The sequence below is a fragment of the Clavelina lepadiformis genome, chromosome 7 (assembly GCF_947623445.1).
Source record: "Clavelina lepadiformis chromosome 7, kaClaLepa1.1, whole genome shotgun sequence".
Classification (NCBI taxonomy): Eukaryota; Metazoa; Chordata; class Ascidiacea; order Aplousobranchia; family Clavelinidae; genus Clavelina; species Clavelina lepadiformis.
Window position 1 is genome coordinate 1,214,241 of NC_135246.1, and position 18,797 is coordinate 1,233,037.

Consider the following 18,797-nt stretch of genomic DNA (forward strand, 5'->3'; position numbering starts at 1 on the left):
ATAACAGAGAACCAGCGAAAATGCTCCAATACTTCTTCAAAGTTTTTCTTGTTTTCCTGCACTCCATCCTCCAGCAGAATGATGTGCTCAAAGTCAGAGTAAGGAGTGATCTCAGACCTGGCCAAAGAGCCCATTCCAGCGATCGCGAATTTGCACGGAAGATGGCCCATTATCGTCTCATCTTCTTGTGATATAATTTTCATGATCTCTATGTATGTTTGCGTGATGTGAGATTGAATTTTCTTGACGTTTTCAATTTTTTGACTTTCTAATGATATTTGTTCATTTTTCTTAACTTCATATGAAATGTCTGTTAGCTGTTGCAAATTTTCTCTCGTTTCTTCCCTCATTTCTTCAGCCATCACTTTGACTTTCAAGCAAATATGCTTATATCAAGCAAATCTGTGTCTTGTTTTTTAGGCCATGAAGTTGTCAATAAATCTAAACAAAATCCATAAAGGTCTTGTTTAAACTCTTCTTTTGAAGGTATGGGTACCGATATGGATATGGATACCGCTGCGTTTAAAAGCGTTGCGCTTTTGATTAAGCTTAACATTTTTGCTGTGGACTTCTCTAGCTTACTTCGTTCCCATTAAATCAAAGCCATTCGATGAAAGATCCGTGCAGATTTAGTCGGATCCATTTCTTTGTTTTTGTAATCACAACTCTTCCTCAATTCGTTAGCCAAATTATTCTCTTTGTAAAACGATTTGCAAGGGTAATTTCCCATTGTCCTTGATAAGTATTTCAACCCTTTTTCCTCTTTGATAAGTGTGGATTTGCTTGAATGCTTGCGTATATGGATCGTAAGCTGTAAGCCAGAATACAGCGTAACGTGAACTTTGAAAACGTTCATTAAATTTCTAGACTAAGTGTGATTTCTCTGTCAACGCAACATTTGAAATCGTCGTTATCCAGCGAAGATGAAAATCAGCACTGAACACAAAACCACACTCAGAGGCAACGATAACGGTAATAATAGTCAAAACTTGTCAAATCAAAAGTGGCACGGCCGAGACGTTTCTAATAACTGAAAATACTTGCATACATAAACTTTGTATACTGTTTGATCAGTTTCCGGATGCAAATAGCTTGCTGCAGCAACTGTTTTAACAAACATTGCTATCAAAATTTTAAAGTGCAAGTTGAGGTGTGCATCATAATGCTATGTTTATCATTTTGAACGCATTGGCTCTGTGTCACCAAATAATCGATAGCAACTTAGTATAGCCAGTTTGCTGCTTATTAGCAAGTATTTAAATCCGACATGTCCTTACAAAATTCTTATTGCAATTTTATATCATCCCTTCACTAGTCACTGAACTGAAAAATAACTATTTTCTGAAGCTATTTCTATACAACGTTATGTTTCCAATATTTTCAGTAACTAGGTCGCTCAAAACAATTTGCTCACGTTAGATAGCTCACGGTGCCTAATAGTGATAATTTGCGTCTTCGTGGTGTTACCAGGAAATGAGATCACATAAAAAGAATCATCAGCATATTGTTGTTTTGTTATAATACTCCTGACAAACGCTACAAAGCACATTGTGTTTTGTAAAAAGTTTAGTTTAAGATTTGGCTCTGTTTGATGAGTCGTTTCAGGATACTTACAGAAATCGTGCAGTCAGGGATTTTTATGAAGAATTACTCAATTCTTTTAGATTAAGACTCAAGCTTCTTGGCTTTTATACGCTTTATGTGAATTGTCTACATTTTTTTCTTTCATTCCGTTTCTAGATAATGTTAGAGCACGTTTTATGTCAAAATTAGCGCTTCTTAAAAATCAATAATTTTTTAATTTTTTGACGTACGTAATGCGTTCTTATTGATTTTTATGTCGTAGTGAATATTTACGCTTACGCTTTACGCTTTCATAGGTCGATTTACTTATCGGTTATTATGATTTACTTATCGGATATCGGTCAATCTAATTCAATAAATGCCTTAATTTTTTCGTCGGCAACTTGCTACCAGAGAAAAATTCTTTACGTTACTTGGATAAAAATATTATTTGCTCGTCCCTATATGATATAGCCTATTCATTTCACAGTAATTAGTAAATAGAAAACACTCTGACGCTCCTGTTTTGTCTTGTCCCGCTATGCCTCGCTTCTTGTCGATGCGAATGCTGGGCTACTGCATCGCGTTACACATCTATTTCTCTACGAGTCGATCATTTTTGTGGCTGAATTAGGGATTTGTTTTCTTAGGTCCGAAACTTCCCCGACGAATGTTGGTTTTATCTCATCCAAACAAACTACAAGTCATTTTTATTTCTCTGATTCCACTATGATGTACAGAAAAAAGCTTCTGAATACGCATTATAAGTTACTAGCCACAGTAAGCGCAATATCAATCATATTTAATTGCAATAAATAAATTAGAGCACACAGGTTTCATCTTGTAACATGAGCTTTCGACATATATTTTCCTGCAGTACAATTCATAAGATTGGGTCAATGCAAGCACAACAGCAATCAACCAAAACCCTACATATGCAGTAAGCTATAAACGCTAGCAAGAATATATTCTGAAAAGTCAGCTTCAATTAAATGTTGAAAATCCAGTTCAATCTCTTATCGAAGCAAAATAATGCGCAAGAAGCGCGGACACAACCGCCAAAAAGCAGGAGAGTGCTATCATTAATCCAACTTCCAATTTGGTAGAATAATCCTGAATGAAGAACGAAAAGTCATTTTTTTATTTTTCTTAGTCAACTTCTACACAAAACAAACAAGCCTGTAACCGAAGCACACCGTAATATTTTAGAAGTAAACGCAAATCCTAAACATTCAGCATATAATAGCCTACATAGTTTGATGTTTTACAGCTTTCGAAAAGCTCCGGATGAGCGACCTTCCGAAGTATGTGATCGAATGTCAGGCTTTCATCAAAGCATCCGTTCATTAGAATCGCGTCTATTAGGCACCATTCGTCATATGACCTGCAATAAAGTTAAGGCTAGCTACAACGCGATACCTAGTGCTAAAAGAATAAACACAGTTAACTTATTCATAATCACATTATTACTACGTATTCCATACACAAATCAATGTTTTGTACGAGTTAGTTTATAACTTTTGCCTATATACCCATATAGTATGCATAGTCTTACTCAAAGTGGCTCGGAAATTTAGCTCATGTTCTACTTAGAAAAGTAGTTTAGCCTATAGCCTTGCTTTCAACTTACATTTCAATATTAGAAAAACGTCAAAGTTTATTTGGACCTAAATCCTTTGTCTGGAGACGAAATTTTGAAACACAAATCTCCACTTGGTCCGTATAATTCTGTATGTTTTGACAGCGGGAAACTTCGGCAAGCATCATTGTCGTATTCCATGCTAAATTGAATTAAGTAACAACGTTTGTTCTCCCTTTAGCTTAGATATATTTAATGAAGCACCCTATTACGACTTGCACTTTTTAGCAGACTTAACAAGCTTCGGTATTGGCTACATGCTAAAAATACTTACTGCTGCTTTTAGATTCTAAAGTGTTTTCCAACTCAAACTTTTTCCGATCGCGTTCCACTCATTCGTTTTTACTACACTGCGTACCATCTGGCTCCTGAATGACTTATTTTACTCAAATGTACCGGTATTTATAGTTATTACCGTTATTACTATACCATAACACCAATGAATAGCAAGAAAACACAATTTAATTTGATAGATGCAACTGTTTCTTCTGCACAAGCTTGTCTATGCGGGGCAACACATTACTCACAGCACATCGAAAATCATGTTCAGGCTTAGTTAGACGATTCCAGCTCTTGGACTTGATGGCCATCAAGGCCATCAAGGTTCCCATGTCGAGGGGAAAACTAGTAGCTGAGGAACAGCATTTTGGGCCAATGTTGAGTAAGTGTAGCCCATTGTTAGCCATAAATCTATAGAAGAGCATTCCTTCTTCTTTGCTTTTGCTGTCTCGGTCGACTTGAATATCAACAATCTCTTCTTGTTCTCCTGGATCGATGCAGGATGGATTGATACCGTAGGTGCAACTTACTAAATGTGGAAAATAATGCATCAATTCCGTCCTGAGCAGCTTACGGTGATCAGAAATTTCTTGAGATAATTTATCACTGGGGTCCACTGGAAGAGTGGTAAGCAGTTTAAACATTCCGTGCTGTTTGCTCACCACGTTTTTAGTCCAGATATCTAGTTTGCCAATAAATGCTTCCAGCTTTGTAATAAAAACTGTGATATTGCTGTTTGATCCTTGGAACGAAAGAGTTACAAAGTTGACAGGCTGGAAAATGTCCGAGATGTTGGCTAAACGTGAGATAAACTCATCTTTCTCCAAATCATCTTTAAAGCCGTGGTTTTTCGTTATGAAAAATGTCGGTAATTCATGCCTAAGTTCAAAGAACTTCCTCATTGTCACATTCCCTCGGGAAAGCCAGCGGACCTCTGTGTGGAAAAGGAGACACTTATGATGAGAACCGACCTCTTCACAGAGCCCTGCAAATAGCCGAGTATTCAGAGCTGAAGTTTTCATAAAATTCACAAGTTTATTAATTTTTTTCAAGAATAACATTAAATCAGAAGGGAGGGAGGGAGATAGCTTGTTGTTTTCCGTTGTTTGCACTTTTATATCCTAAATTTTGGGGCAACGTGCAAATCTATGGATAAAACAGTGGAAAAAAGTAGCTTTTGTTGCCACATCTTTCACATATGCTTGAATTTCTGATTTTTGCCCAAGCATTGCTGGAGCACCATCTGTCAGGCATCGAACTAACATTTTCCAATCCGGTTCATTCTCCTTAAGGAAATTGTCTAAAACGTTGAACACATCTTTCCCTTTCGTTATAGTAGCCAGCTCCTAACTCAACATTAACTCCGTTTTCAATCTGTCATTTTGTATAAAGCGGACATAAACTAACAAATGGCTACACTTGGAGACATATTTCGACTCATTGAATGGCAAATCCAAAATTTGAGTCTTTTACTCCAGCAATCACTTGTTCAGCAATGTCAACAGACATATCTTGAATACGGCGTTTTACAGTGTCATTAGAAAGGGACACACTATTCAGTTTGGCCGCTACCTCTTCTCCAATCAGGTTCTTGACTAGTATCTTTGCTGTTGGCAAAACAAGGGACTCTGCGATTGTATGAGCTTTCATATTCTGAGCTACCAGAAGAGAGACTTAATATGATACTTTTACTATCTGTACCTTCTTTTGGTGAAGCTGGCCCGTCTGGTCTAAGCGCTGTTTTTTGTGTTTTCCCCAAGTCGCTGAAAATAACTTTGATCTCGGCTCTTCTTTTCTGCGTGTTTCGAATCAAGGTGCCATTTTGAAAAGCTGGGCTTCATGGCCGCGTCAAAAAGGGTTTTCATGCAAACCACACACTGTGGCAAACATTCTCCTCCGTGTTCGATTGCGATGAATCCATACTTTATGTATTCTGGATTATACTTTCGTTTCGACAGGGTTAAAATATAGACCTATCCTGCTTACTGCACTGATTAATTAGCCTGAAAAATGTAAATAAACCTATATGAGCTCTTCATGTAACTTGCAAAATCTTGCAAAAATCGATAAACTGTAACTCTACACGATAACTAAGATATCAAATTGATTAAGAGACGACTGGTAATCATTAGCCCTAGCCAAGTTACTAGATAGCCAATCTCACCAGTTGCTTGGTTTTCTTTGTGGTGTATCTACTGTGACGCAATAATACCAAGGAGAAATTGTTGCACAGTTAAGTAATTCTTACATCGTGTATTTACAGTGGTTTTAACTACTGCTAAGGACCGCAAATTGTAGACTAAATACAATAAAAAACCGCCAAACTCGTGCTCTTCGCGTACCACTTAAAAAGCTCTCGCGTACCACAGTTTGAGAACAACTGCTGGTCTAGAAAGCTGTAAAACAAATAAGTTGTGCAGGCCGATATGTAGGATGTTTTGAATTAGATCAATATCACGTCGTATGGACATTACAGGCCTTGCATCGCCGTTTGATGACTTCATTGACCAGAGATCGATGAAATGGTTTCCTAATCTTCAAACATATTCTTGAAATTACATCAAAATATTTATGCTATCATCGATAATAACAGCTTGATTTAAGAAAGATTGATTGAGATTGAGTGAATAAGGTCATCTCGAGTTAATTACGTTAATTACAAAAGCAAAACACAATAGTAACACACACAATCAAAACACACAATCATAACACAATAGTATATTTCAAAACATTTATTTTTTACACCCAATCAAAATACCTTCATTTGTCATTTAAGTTACTCGTATGCGAAATGCTCAAATTATTATTTTTAGGTAAAATATGTGTTTCTTGTAATGATATTATTATTGATGACAAACTCTTGTAAAACGTCCTTTTCCAATTCGACAAAAATATAATTAGGTTGTTTTTGTGCTCTTATAAGGGCTTATTGCAAATCAATTTTAATAACGATATGTTAGATATCAAACCTCTACACCATGAGATATGGATGCTTTGAATCAAACTTGAGTTTTCATCTCTGTTCGATTAGCTGCTGGGAAACACAAATGCTCTTTTTTCTTTGAAGATCTTATTTTATCTTGATCACCGTACAGGCAAGGAGAGAGGTGCATAAAGCGGAACACCCCTTGTATTTTCTTTGAGTATATCAAGATTAATTGGAAACTTAGATAATTAATTAGTAATCCATGATCATACCTATTGTCTGATCGGTTGTTTCTGATAGTTTAATTAGTTTTTCTAAATTTATGTGGGAAAAATTGATTTTGGCATACTCTGATTTTATGATTGATATGAAGTAAACAGGTCGGCAGCTTTACGTCAGCAGAAAGAGGAACTTTGTGCGCCGCTGTTGTCTGCTGGTGGAAACTTTGTTTCACCGTTTTACATTATTCTTCTGGCCTCCTTCACGGACTGGTTATGCCTGCCATTATACAGGTTAGAAGCAGAAAGAAATCTTTGACTTCATGATTTCGCCATTTTCTGGATTTTACGAGACCTTCAGAAGATGAATAGAAATGTAATGTCTAATCCCTGTGACCCCACGACACACTGTTATAATGAAATCCAAACCTTGTCTTACCCGGCTTATTTCGTAACATATGGATTATGCTCAATACCATTGGCACCAGCTTAGCAAAATAACCGAGTGTGTAGCGGGACATCATCACGTTCTGTCATGACTTCGTCTTAGTAACTTACCACATGCGCAAAGCAGAATATTTCAAGTTTTACGGTTACGCACTAATTGCCGAAGTTAATGTTACGTTCAAACGTTTTGTAAAAAACGAGCAAACAAACTCCTCGCAAAATAGGCTTAATTATTGTTTAATCACAAAATGAAAGGCTGTATTTAGTTTAAAGTCTAAAGTCTAAGTCGGGTCGTGTTCAGGCTAAAGTTTAAAATTAAATTAGGGCCCGAAACTATACTCAAACTCTGCCGCAGTTGCGTCGTAATTTCACTTTCTTTACACGAGTTATTCAATGTTTATGATTATTATAATTCAATGTTTATAATTACAATTATTATTCAATGTACATCCGCGCAGAGCGCAAAAAATCCATCGGAAAACTCATCGCGTAACTCAGCAAATAATGTCGGGTTTTCCGGTTCGGGTTTTTAGATTAAAAATATGAGACCCGTTTACAACTCTTTTTATATATATTTATGACTATCCTGTCACGTATAATCCAAAAAACTCCCTACTAAAAATAAAGTGCATTAAAAGTGCAAAGTAAACAAGGGCATTTTTACGGGAAAACTTTATAAAAGCATCAGGAAATTGTTGGCGACACCATTGTTTTCTGTCGCTTCTGGTCATGCCCGGCTTTAGTCCACTTGTATTCAAACTCTAAAACTTTTTCATCTTCTTCAAGAAATATAACTTGGGGAGAGTTGAAATTGCTTAATAATATCAAATTGTAACAAGAATGAAAAACAAACGCAGAGAACTTCATATTTTATTAAATACTGACATGTTTCGGAGTGACACAAAGTACAGAATATAAACAATAAGGTGTGATAAACAAGAAAACGTGCCACATACAAAGATAAAATTGTACCACAGGTCGCCCAACACGATAACCAACACTGGGGTCTGACCACAACCATGACAAGGTGGGACGTCAATCAACGAAATAAGATGAGAATGTGACACAAAGTGACAGGTAACAAAAACGAAAACGAAATCAAGCAAAGATTTTCAACCCTAACGAGGACCCATTTTCAAAAATTTGTTTGCTTTTAGGAGGGTTTTATTTTGCTAAATTAGTAAGGCCTCATGATTTTTGCATTCATATATTAATCGTCACGGCAATTTTGTAATATTAAATTCTCCAGTTTTACAGTGGTCGCATAGAGCGGTGTGGTCATTTATGGAAGATTTTGCGTGAGGTTTGTGTCTTGTGTGTTCCCTGATCCTGTTACGAACTTTGTTCCTCACGTGTTGTGTGGTTGCTTATCATCGTGTTTTCGTTTGAAACTTTTTTACCAATTACTTTTTGCGTGTTTGTTAACTATTTTAATCACATGTGTTGGCACCCTCGTTAAATACAAAGGTTGTGCGCTTTTTAGGGATGTTGTCTGTTAGCCTGCGTCTGGCTGTGAGCGATTAAATGTGGCTTTTCTAAGATCATCGGTTTGTTCTATTAGCGTGATGACGCTACACTGCATACAGTTACTGGCAGTTAAGGGTGTTGCGGTTCACCGTAAATGTGAAGCTACATGAACGAGAAAATAATCGTTACAATCCTAGTAAGAAAATGGCGAGTGATTTCACCAACGTAAGTAATATCCGCGTCGCACAGGCACGTAAATTGATATTAAACCAAATTCGCACGAAATGTTAAGTTTTGCTGAAACAAAAGCCGTGATATCGTCGCCACATCTTCATCTATTTTTATTCATAGCTTGCTCCTTATGGAATTTTCAAAGCATTTGTGTCGTGACGGTATCACGGCAAAACTTTGACTAAATGCAGCAAAAAAAACCTTTGAAAAAACAACTTTTTTGGGAAAGACGAAAATGTTTGAGAGGTTGTATACGATTTGACTGGAAAGTGATCCTTTCAGGAGCTGCAGTAAACAGTGGCGTCGCCAACAACTTCCTGATGCTTGCATAAAAGTTTCAGGTAAATAGGCCGTTGTTTATTTGCACATTAAGTATAAGGCTTTAATTGAATTTAGATTTAGATTAGAAGAACGATTTAGGTTAGGTTTAGGTAAGTGTATTGCAGCGGTTAGGTTAAATAAATATGAAACCATGCAAAATAGATTTCAACGCACGATTATTTCCGGTGAAATAGTAGCAACGTTTTCTATATTATTTACACAATTTTCGTTGTCTGTGCGCTGTGTTAATGAAACAAAAACTTAAAATTTTGTTTGTATATAATACTATTGGCTACTAGTCGGTAGCACTCGATCACGTACATCGTCAAATATCAGCTTTAATTAATACCTAATCCAGTTATTTATATTCTTTGAACACACATTAGCCTCACCAGCAAACAAAGGGTCTGTCTGGGGCGAAAAGGTCAGCTCAAGATCATGTGAGTTAGATTCGATTTTTCGCTGTATTGCAGTTTTAATAACATCATTGAACAACGTATGAACGACGGTTGTTTCTGTTCAATGGATCTTGTGACCAGTTCGAAATTCGGTCAATACCATATTAAAAAATCCAAAAAACAAATCAAAAATGTGTATCCATAAGAACTTGCACAACTGTTAGCTCGGCAACCGGGGCCCGGGCGATGAAGAAACATCGTCGGCTTTGACAAGACTTTCGTCAGTGCGTAGATGGAGATTGTGACACCTCATACCATATCAAGCAAACTAATTCGGTGAAATATAAACTTTGTTGTCTGTGACAAGAAATTGTTGTACGAGTAAGAATTTAACTTGATAGAATCAAGAGCAATAGAATGTACAGCGTCGTCTCCGACCATTTCCTGTAGAACTTTACTTTAAAACTTTTAAAACTGAACTACTTTAAAAATAAAAGGTCATAGGCGGACAACTTAAAAGAATTAAATATACTGAAAGACGTCACAGTCCAGCATTACCGCGCACCGTATCCTTATATGTCCATTAGCAAATAAGAAAGATGAAACTGTAGACCGCATTATGTTGAACTTGAAGTAACAGCTCTTCCCAAAACACGTCTTGTTTCGTTTTTCCTGATTGCACCAATTCAACAAAAAGTAGGTTAATTTTGTCGGACTAAAAGACCTGTTGACCCCAGTCAAGTGCAGCGTGAAATCTTGTACAAACAAAAGGTCAATTGGGTCCAGCTTGTTGTTTGTGTGAAAAACGACGATTGCTTCTTTAATGAATGACGATACTTTTCGGACCTATATATTCAGCGTGAACGAGCACCCGAAACGAAATAATGGATGTACATTAATTTTTTCTATATACTGTAGTCGCTGTTATCAACACATAGTCGCTGCATTATACAATCAACTATAGTCTAGGACAACGGGATCAAGTCAGGGCGGTTTTAATTAATATTAACCTACGTTTACACAAAACATTCTTTGACATTGTTAGTTTATTAACAATTATGCTGACATCTCGATAATTCAAAGTTCAAAAACATTTTGAACTTTGAAACTTTGAAAATCCGAAATGCTTATAGCATTAAATCAAAGGTCAAAAGTTTAAGCTTACAGCGTTTTCAGTAGAAACGAAATAATGGATCTACAGTAATTTTCGAAAGTCACTTCAGATCAAACGTTTAACTGAGAAAATTACAACAGCTGGTATCTGCCACATTCTAGTCAGATATACATTGGTTAAACAATTATTTACAAAACGTGTATATAGTCACGTAAGATAAAGCATATCGTCGATATCCAAAGACAACACGAGTTGGACTCACACCGCTAGATCCCACTCTCAATGTTTATTAACGATAGCAGATAATTACCAAGTGCTGTGTAACTCTGGAACATATAAAAGAATTTTTTTGGGTGTACATTTATACGATTTTCACAAAATGGAAGTCAGCAAACACCAGAAAGCCAAAGAATTTTCTCGATTATGATACGAATCAAAATTGTAGAAATAGCAATAAATCTGTTAAAGTTAAAAGACACCGATAAAATCTTGAACCAAATAGCACAGCGCGGCGACCTTTCCTTATCTCTTTGCTTACACAGTACGAGGATTAAGCAAGAGACGGCAATACGTTGGAGTAGCCGTTGCCTCCAAAACAGGTCTTATTGTGTTAACCATTATAATAAACTTTTTACAAAAAGTAGGTTATTTGCATGAGTTGCAAAAGCTGTGCTGACCTAAAAACGTGCAGCGCGAAATCTGGGACGAACAAAATAGAAAACTCAACATAGATTTATTTCTTTGTCTGAAGATGAAGATCATAGATTGTTACTTATAAGTGATAATAATTTAAGGACTAAAGTTATGCGTGATAAAGCACCCGACGTGTAACAAGAAATTTTGTGGATTTATTTGTCTTTTATGGTGGTTGCCAAGGTCCAAACTTTAATCGCTGCATAAAAAAGATCAAACGGTTTAAGGTAAACATTGAATCAAGTTTACACAAACGTTCATTGAGTTTTTTGGTTTACGAAGAGATCTCGGTAATGCAATTGTGCGAAGAAAAGTTTGTAGTAGGCTTATAAGTGATTGGGTTGTGAGGACTTTGAAATAAATTGCTACAACACACGAGGCGCATGTTTACTTTTGTGCCAATCTAGTTAAGTACTATTTTAGTACGATCTAGTTAAGTATTCCGATTTATACAAGAGTTCATATTGTAGTGGCCTCACCATATACTCAGCATAACTGGAACAGTTGCTTTCTCATATGTACTGACAGCTCCTTAGTTGAAAAGGCATAGAGATACGACAGTTGGAATTTCATTTTTAACAGGAGTACGGGATGAGTTCACCTCAGTGACAGTTGTAAGTTTAGGTTGAAAAAACTTAATTAGGAAAGATCTAGCGGAAAAATATGTCAGCTTCAATGCCAATGCTTTAACATAAAACTTGTTTAAGACATTACGAAAAAATAAAAAGTCTAATTTGCAAGCAAAATTTATCAATGTGTTTCCAGAGATTAACTTATATAGTAGAAATGATTGTTGAAGCATTGATAATATGTTTTATGTTGGTGTTGTATGGAACTATGGTTTGGTACCGAAGGCCACCAAATTCTCCACCGGGTCCACGGGGTCTACCTATATTCGGCAATGCTTTCTTCTTAGGAAAAGAGCCTCAAAAAACTTTTCGAGATTGGGGTAAAAAATATGGAAAGGTTCTGAATGTTCGTCTTGGTGGTGACGACTGGATCATATTAAATGATTACGCCACGTTACATCAAGTAAGTAGGGAGCACGACATATGGCCGCGGGAAAGTGGCCGCGAACAAACTCACCGGGGTCAACTGAACGTGACGTAAATTGACCGCAGACAAACTGACTGTGACATAAACTGGCCGGCGATCAAATTAACCGTCGATAAATTGGCCGGCGATCAAATTAACCGGCGACAAATTGGCCGTCAAAAGGTCAAAATTTTAAACTCGGTAGTATATGATATGTAAAGTAAATATTTGTTTGTAACTATTTCCTTTGTTTTTAACAAAATTGTTTTTTATTTCAATACACATTGAAACGTTTATTGAAATAAACAGAAATATTTCCGGAAATACGAGAAATACGAGTAACAACATTAAAAGACGTTCACTGCAAAACACATATGACACTACATAATATGGGCACTAAAATTTACACAAGCTGTTATTTGACAAACAAGGAAGTTTATTGCGCAAATTGTAGGTTGTGGGCGATGCCTCTGAGAAAATCTAATATGTCACGGTTTGCAAAATCTTCAACGATGGTTTGAAGTCGCGCATCCAGATCCTTGTATTTTCTCCTTTTGGCAGGAGGCCCTTGGGCACAGAGCGCCTCAATCTTGTTTTTGTTTATGTTCTGCAATTTCCTTAAAGCTTCTATAAATTTCCAAATGGTTGGGTGTTGCATTGATAACATCCTGTTTATTAGACTGTGGTGACCTTCAACTTTGTTGTTGGTTCTGGCTTCGCCATTTAACACCCGAACATGGACGTTCCAGAAGTCATGTGAATATGGCGGGTCTCTTCGGAGCTGAGTTCGAAAGCGACGCCCGATGTAAGTACGCTCAAAGTAGTCGAGAAGCGGAAGCATTTCATCAGGCAAAAATTCCTCTAATGTTTCAAAAGCCTCAATCAGATGCTGTATTGGAACAAATGCCAAAGCCGGTATGTGACGCAGCAGTAGGGCAAATTCTTGATCATTTTGATACCTTCTTTGAAGTCCGATTTGCTGCATGTGCTTCCTGACATTTTGATTTAAATGAAAAAAGCAACCACTTACTGTGAGGTCATCATAGTCAAACACCATCCGAATTGCATTTATTGCAGACATTTCAAAATCAACCAAAAAACTTGTTGGATGTGCATTTGGTATCAGTTGCCACGCTGCGCGAAATAACCGCTCATATGTTTCTTGTGCTTTGTTCGGTAGTAAACAGTACAACGCTGGGACAAGGTCGCCATGTCGTGAAGCATGGATAGAGTAAACCTGTGAAAATATTGGCGGGGTAACCTTGAACGTCCCATCAGCTTGCCAGTTTTCTGATAATTCTAGTACTCTTTTGCTCTCTTCGGTGCCAAAAATTAATATCCTATTTCCTTCAGCTCCTGAGTCATACTGCAAAAAAAGTTCAGACCCCATAGCATCATCTAAAAGAATATTTTTGTACGAGTCAGGTATTTCTAAATCTGTGCAGTTCAGTGGATTTGCAGGTGCTGCAACAGTCCTAAGTCGTGTTCGTTGTATTGATCTTTTCAGATTTTTTTCCACAATATGCGCTCTGACGGCACCTGGCAATCCCACTGTCGCGTCAGATATGATATTTGCTGGTGTGGACGTATCGTTAGCGTTGCCAGCGCGTTCCTTGACGACCGTAAGTAGTTTGGCCACTTGAACATGTCTCTCTTCTTGTAGGTGACTGTGTTCGTGCAACTCTTTCGTGACTAAGCCATCTACAGTATGGAGACGTGCCTTACAAAAACTCTTGTGGTAATTACTGCATCTCCAGAATGCAGTTTTCCCGTCTGAACTTTGTCCATCTCTCCAGAAAATGTAATGGTTGTAAACTAATTTTTTCTTACCTCTTTGTGAGATTACTTCTGCCATTTTCAGACCTTAAAAATCAGTTTTATTCTAAAAGTGTCGGCATCTAGTCTGCAAAAGTATCTCAATTTAGTATCTCAATCACGTGGCTATAGGCATTACACCGGGTTTACTGGCAACTCACTTAAACAACACAAAGTCGTAAATGTACAAAACAAGATCACTTGATTCCTGTCTGTTCAATCTGCTGATTCTGCTCATCTGCTGTCTCACTCTCCAGTCTCCACCTGCTGGGCTTCTCCAACTCTTTTTGCAATTTACAATTATTAGCATAACCATAACCAAGACTTAAAACTAGGGGAGTCCTGACGTACAGCTTCAATCTGACAATTTACTTAACTAAAGTGTCCATTGTTATTGCAATAAGTCCATTGTTACAACATGAGATAGGCTACAACGCATTGTTTCATAATCTCATCAAACAACTCGTCTAGACTGGGAAAATGCATGTAACAATAAGAAATCTATGAATATGGGTCACCGTACAAGGGGCCAAAAAACTCTACGAGTGGCAACCTTGACTGCAATACACATACTGGATAGTGACTAGATAGTGAATTAGAATTTTGACCTTTTGACGGCCAATTTGTCGTCGGTTAATTTGATCGCCGGCCAATTTATCGACGGTTAATTTGATCGCCGGCCAGTTTATGTCACAGTCAGTTTGTCTGCGGTCAATTTACGTCACGTTCAGTTGACCCCGGTGAGTTTGTTCGCGGCCACTTTCCCGCGGCCATATGTCGTGGAACCAAGTAAGTATATGGACAGATGTAGGTCCAACCTGTAGGTCAGCAAATTTATAGCCAACTGATTGCAGTCGTTTGCATAATAATTGTGTACTTGTATATAAATAAATTCGTATAAACGTCTGCTTTACGTTTTTAGTTTTGTACACATGTCAGAAAAAACAGATTTCATGTTTTCGTTTGGTTTAAATTTAATTTTTAAATTAAGTTTAAATTTAAGATTGGTTTAAATTAATCACACAATTTTATAGGCCATCGTAAAGCAACTAACCACGTTTTCTGGAATTCCGATTTGTCCGATGTTTATGGAGTTTTCAAATAGAAATAACGGACTTGCATTTGTTGACTACACGCCTTCTTGGCAAACACACAGACGACATGTAGTTGCTACACTTCGTAGGTAACGTATAACCGCGATATAATGTTGTAATATAAAGTTCTTACCATACTTTCAGGAATATGGTCCGACTGTACAGTTTGAATAGACTATATTTTTTAATTTAATTTTGGTTTCTATTTCCAATTTAAAAACTTTTTAACTTTCTTGATTTTTGGTAGGTTTGAGCTGGGAAAACGAAGCATGGAAACTAAAATTTTCAATGAGGCATCGCAGTTGAATGAGTTCCTTAGGTCGACCAATGGACAAGCCGTTGACATCGGGGTAACAATTTTTAAACTAAGTAAGCAGCATCAAAATCAGCTGCAAAAATTTACTGAAATTCTACTAAAAAAAGTTGTTCACCAATAACACAAAAAACTTTATATAAAATAAAAATTTAAAAGCTACTAAAAAGCAGTTGCAAAAATATACTTGACGTTTGTTAAACAACAAAGACTTTGTTTTAATAAACTTTATAAATATTTTATCACAGATTGCAACCAAGAATTAGATGTTTAAATGTTAGATGTTTCATATAATCGATTTCCAAACTATCCATGAGTTAGAGATTATGTTTTGGCATTCATTTGCAACAACACATGTTTACAAAATCTTTTGAAAACGAAGTATTTAAAAAAAACATATTTGATATCATTGAGAAGCAAATACTAAAGCCACCATATTTATTTGTCGTTTCCTAACAATTAATAATATATTATTTTGCTTAAAATGAATTAATGTATATTCTATTTTCGTATTGTTTTAGAATGAAAAACCGTTTCTAGATCTTTCTTGTGTTTAATGTACAGGATTTGCTGCACAAAATGACGACCAACATTCTTTGCCACGGTATTTTTGGAAAAAGATACGAATATGAACATCCAACGCTTTGCTCGCTGGTAGAGATGATAACGAAAATGTAAATTTGATAAGTATTTTTATTTGTAATTACTGTAATTAAGTAAAATCATAAGCGTAATGGTGATGATTATAATTATAAGTTTCATTTGTGTTGCTGAATTGGCCAAAGACAATCCGATATTACTATAAAACTGAAACAATGCAATCCTAAGTAACTCATTACCTACCTCAGTTTAAAACCATCATCAATGTTTAACAAAACACATGAGCATGTAAATGTTTTTTGTCTTAATATAGGGTATCTGCGGAATTTGGCGAATCAATGCAGACAGCATTGCTTTTTCCATGGCTTCGATTTATTCCTCCAGTGTCAAGCGGTTGTGATAAAATCCTTCATACAAGAAAACGCATGATAGGTAAATGACGAACATTTTTTCTATTTTTGCTCGATTTCAGAATTTTAGTCTTCAGCCAGCTTCTTCAATAGTTTGATATATTAATTATACGAGAAAACTGCAGTAAAATTAACAAATTATATACTGCTTATACTTAGTTAATTACGCCCGATAACCATTCTGCAATCAATTCCAGATGCCATTGATGAAGTTGTGGTTGAACACGAAAAGAGTTATGATGAAGATGATATGAGAGATTTTATCGATTGTTATCTTAAAGAAATGAAAGCGGGAAAAGAACTTTTTACGGTATGTTTTTCCAAAACAAATTTTTTGTCGCTTTTGCTCATTGCAGCATTTGATAAAATCATCGTCGAAGGTTAAGTTTTTATTATGAACAATCTTACATATTTTATGTGCAGAGAAAGCAACTACTTTATGAAGTATCCGATCTTTTCCTGGGTGGCACCGATACAACTTCAAACACCCTAAAATGGTGTTTGCATGCTTTTCTACATTACCCACAGACGCAAAGCAAACTTAGAAAGGAAATTTTTCATGTATTAGGTAAGTATTTGCTAGGCTATACTTCTACAAGTTGGGTAAAGGTAATCGCAAACCATTTTACCAAACTTTATAAGAAATTACTAATCTCTTTTGAATTTATTTCTTTATAATCTATTAGGACCATCGGGCAATGTTAATATGTCACACGAACCTAAGATGCCATACACCCAGGCTTTTATCAACGAGATTTTAAGGTTTCATCCGTTACTGGGAATGATTTATCGCAGTACCACTGAAGACACTGAACTTGAAGGCTACAGTATTCCAAAAGGCACACCTGTATGGGAAATACCAGCTGTTTAGATTTAACATCAGTTGTAGGCCTACTACTTTGACACTTTTCGGTTTTATAGGTATTATATATGTATTATAGGCTTTCCGATCTTTTAGTTATTAATAGCTGTTTATGATGTTGTCAGGTTATACTCAATCTTTGGGCAGTTCTCATGGACCCAGATTATTGGCACGAACCGGATAAATTTAACCCGGATCGTTTTATCGACGACAAAGGAAACTTTTTCAAACCCAGTTGCGCCGTTCCATTTAATATGGGAGGTCGACAATGCCCCGGTGAGCGACTGGCCAGAATGGAACTGTTCATTTATTTGGTCACAATGGTCCAAGGATTCAAGATTTTACCAGATCCAGATGCGACTGAGTTACCTTCCACTGACTGGATAATTGGAGGGGACTTTTTTTCTCCCCTCCATCGTTTAAAGTGGTTTTTAAAGAAATTTGATTTTGTTTTGTGTACCAGCTGCTGGAATGAAGTTACATTGTCGATGTTAATCTTTTATATATGCAGAATAATAATCTAGGAAAGGATGATGTTTTACCAATTAATGTTTTCAGTTGTTTAGTGAATAGAAATTGCATGAACAACGTCTTCATCTAAACTTATATTACGTATTTTGAGATTGTAAATACAGTACTGTACGTGATTGATTGATTGTATGAGATTGCATAATTACTCCGAAGGAAAGAAACTGACAACCGAACAATAATAAAAAGTTATTTTGAGATCGAATGTAGCTCAATAAGTAGCCACTTTTGCGGTTTGTTTAGTGTTTCTTCAAATTTGATTTTGTGTCTCAAAACGTCGGTCGTCTATAAAGATATATTGTAAGGAGAAGTTTAAATGTCATGGAATTGACATTAAAAATTGTTTGAAGAAGTCAGCGTTGGGCATTGCAAACGCCGTTTTACGCGCTGGCTCATCGAACCCTAATGACATGGTTGACGGCAGCAAATCTTTTTCCTTGGTTTCGATTTAAACCCCCGATTCATAAAATGCGACAATATCCTGGAATCGTGACGGGGCATGATGTGGGTAAATGACGAAAAGTTTCCATTAAAAGATCTATTTCACAGTTTGCGACATCAACCAGCTTTTTGGTGAAATTCATGGGTCTAATTTGGTGATTAATATGGGTCTACCAGGATTCCGGACTTTTCGGTTGTTTAGTTGTTGAAAGTTCTTTGCTTTTTTAGGTTATATTTGAGCATTTCTCATGGACCCAAACTATTGGCATGAACCTGATAAATTAAGCTCGAAAGGTTTCGTCGACTTGCCTACTGTCTTTCAACCGGTTCCTTTCATGAGGATTAGGTTTTGCTGAGCTTCGATTGCTATTTTTTGTTTGGTTACACGGTTGAACAATCTTCC

At 36.5% G+C, this 18,797-nt stretch overlaps 1 protein-coding gene and 2 pseudogenes across 1 annotated transcript; 1 reads left to right on the plus strand and 2 right to left on the minus strand.

Annotated features, from left to right (window-relative positions):
* Window positions 1-3,575: 3,575 nt before the first annotated feature.
* LOC143466066 (SCAN domain-containing protein 3-like) lies at window positions 3,576-4,125 on the minus strand (annotated as a pseudogene).
* Window positions 4,126-4,883: 758 nt separating this feature from the next.
* Window positions 4,884-6,245, minus strand: LOC143465170 (zinc finger BED domain-containing protein 5-like; annotated as a pseudogene).
* A 5,783-nt stretch (window positions 6,246-12,028) lies between these two features.
* On the plus strand, window positions 12,029-18,072 carry LOC143465123 (vitamin D 25-hydroxylase-like). The gene is made up of 9 exons (XM_076963290.1): window positions 12,029-12,328; window positions 15,181-15,329; window positions 15,488-15,590; window positions 16,118-16,227; window positions 16,467-16,585; window positions 16,761-16,873; window positions 16,987-17,131; window positions 17,250-17,410; window positions 17,551-18,072. Exons 1-9 carry the CDS (start codon window positions 12,050-12,052, stop codon window positions 17,947-17,949), a joined length of 1,578 nt encoding a protein of 525 aa, XP_076819405.1. The 5' UTR covers window positions 12,029-12,049; the 3' UTR covers window positions 17,950-18,072.
* Window positions 18,073-18,797: the final 725 nt, after the last annotated feature.

Bases quoted from the DNA above. Each gene is read 5' to 3' on its own strand.
- LOC143465123 (XM_076963290.1), top strand. From the start codon at position 12,050: ATGTGTTTCCAGAGATTAACTTATATAGTAGAAATGATTGTTGAAGCA. The intron at 12,329-15,180 runs GTAAGTAGGGAG...ACAATTTTATAG, and splicing joins ATTACGCCACGTTACATCAA to GCCATCGTAAAGCAACTAAC. The intron at 16,228-16,466 runs GTAAATTTGATA...GTCTTAATATAG, and splicing joins GTAGAGATGATAACGAAAAT to GGTATCTGCGGAATTTGGCG.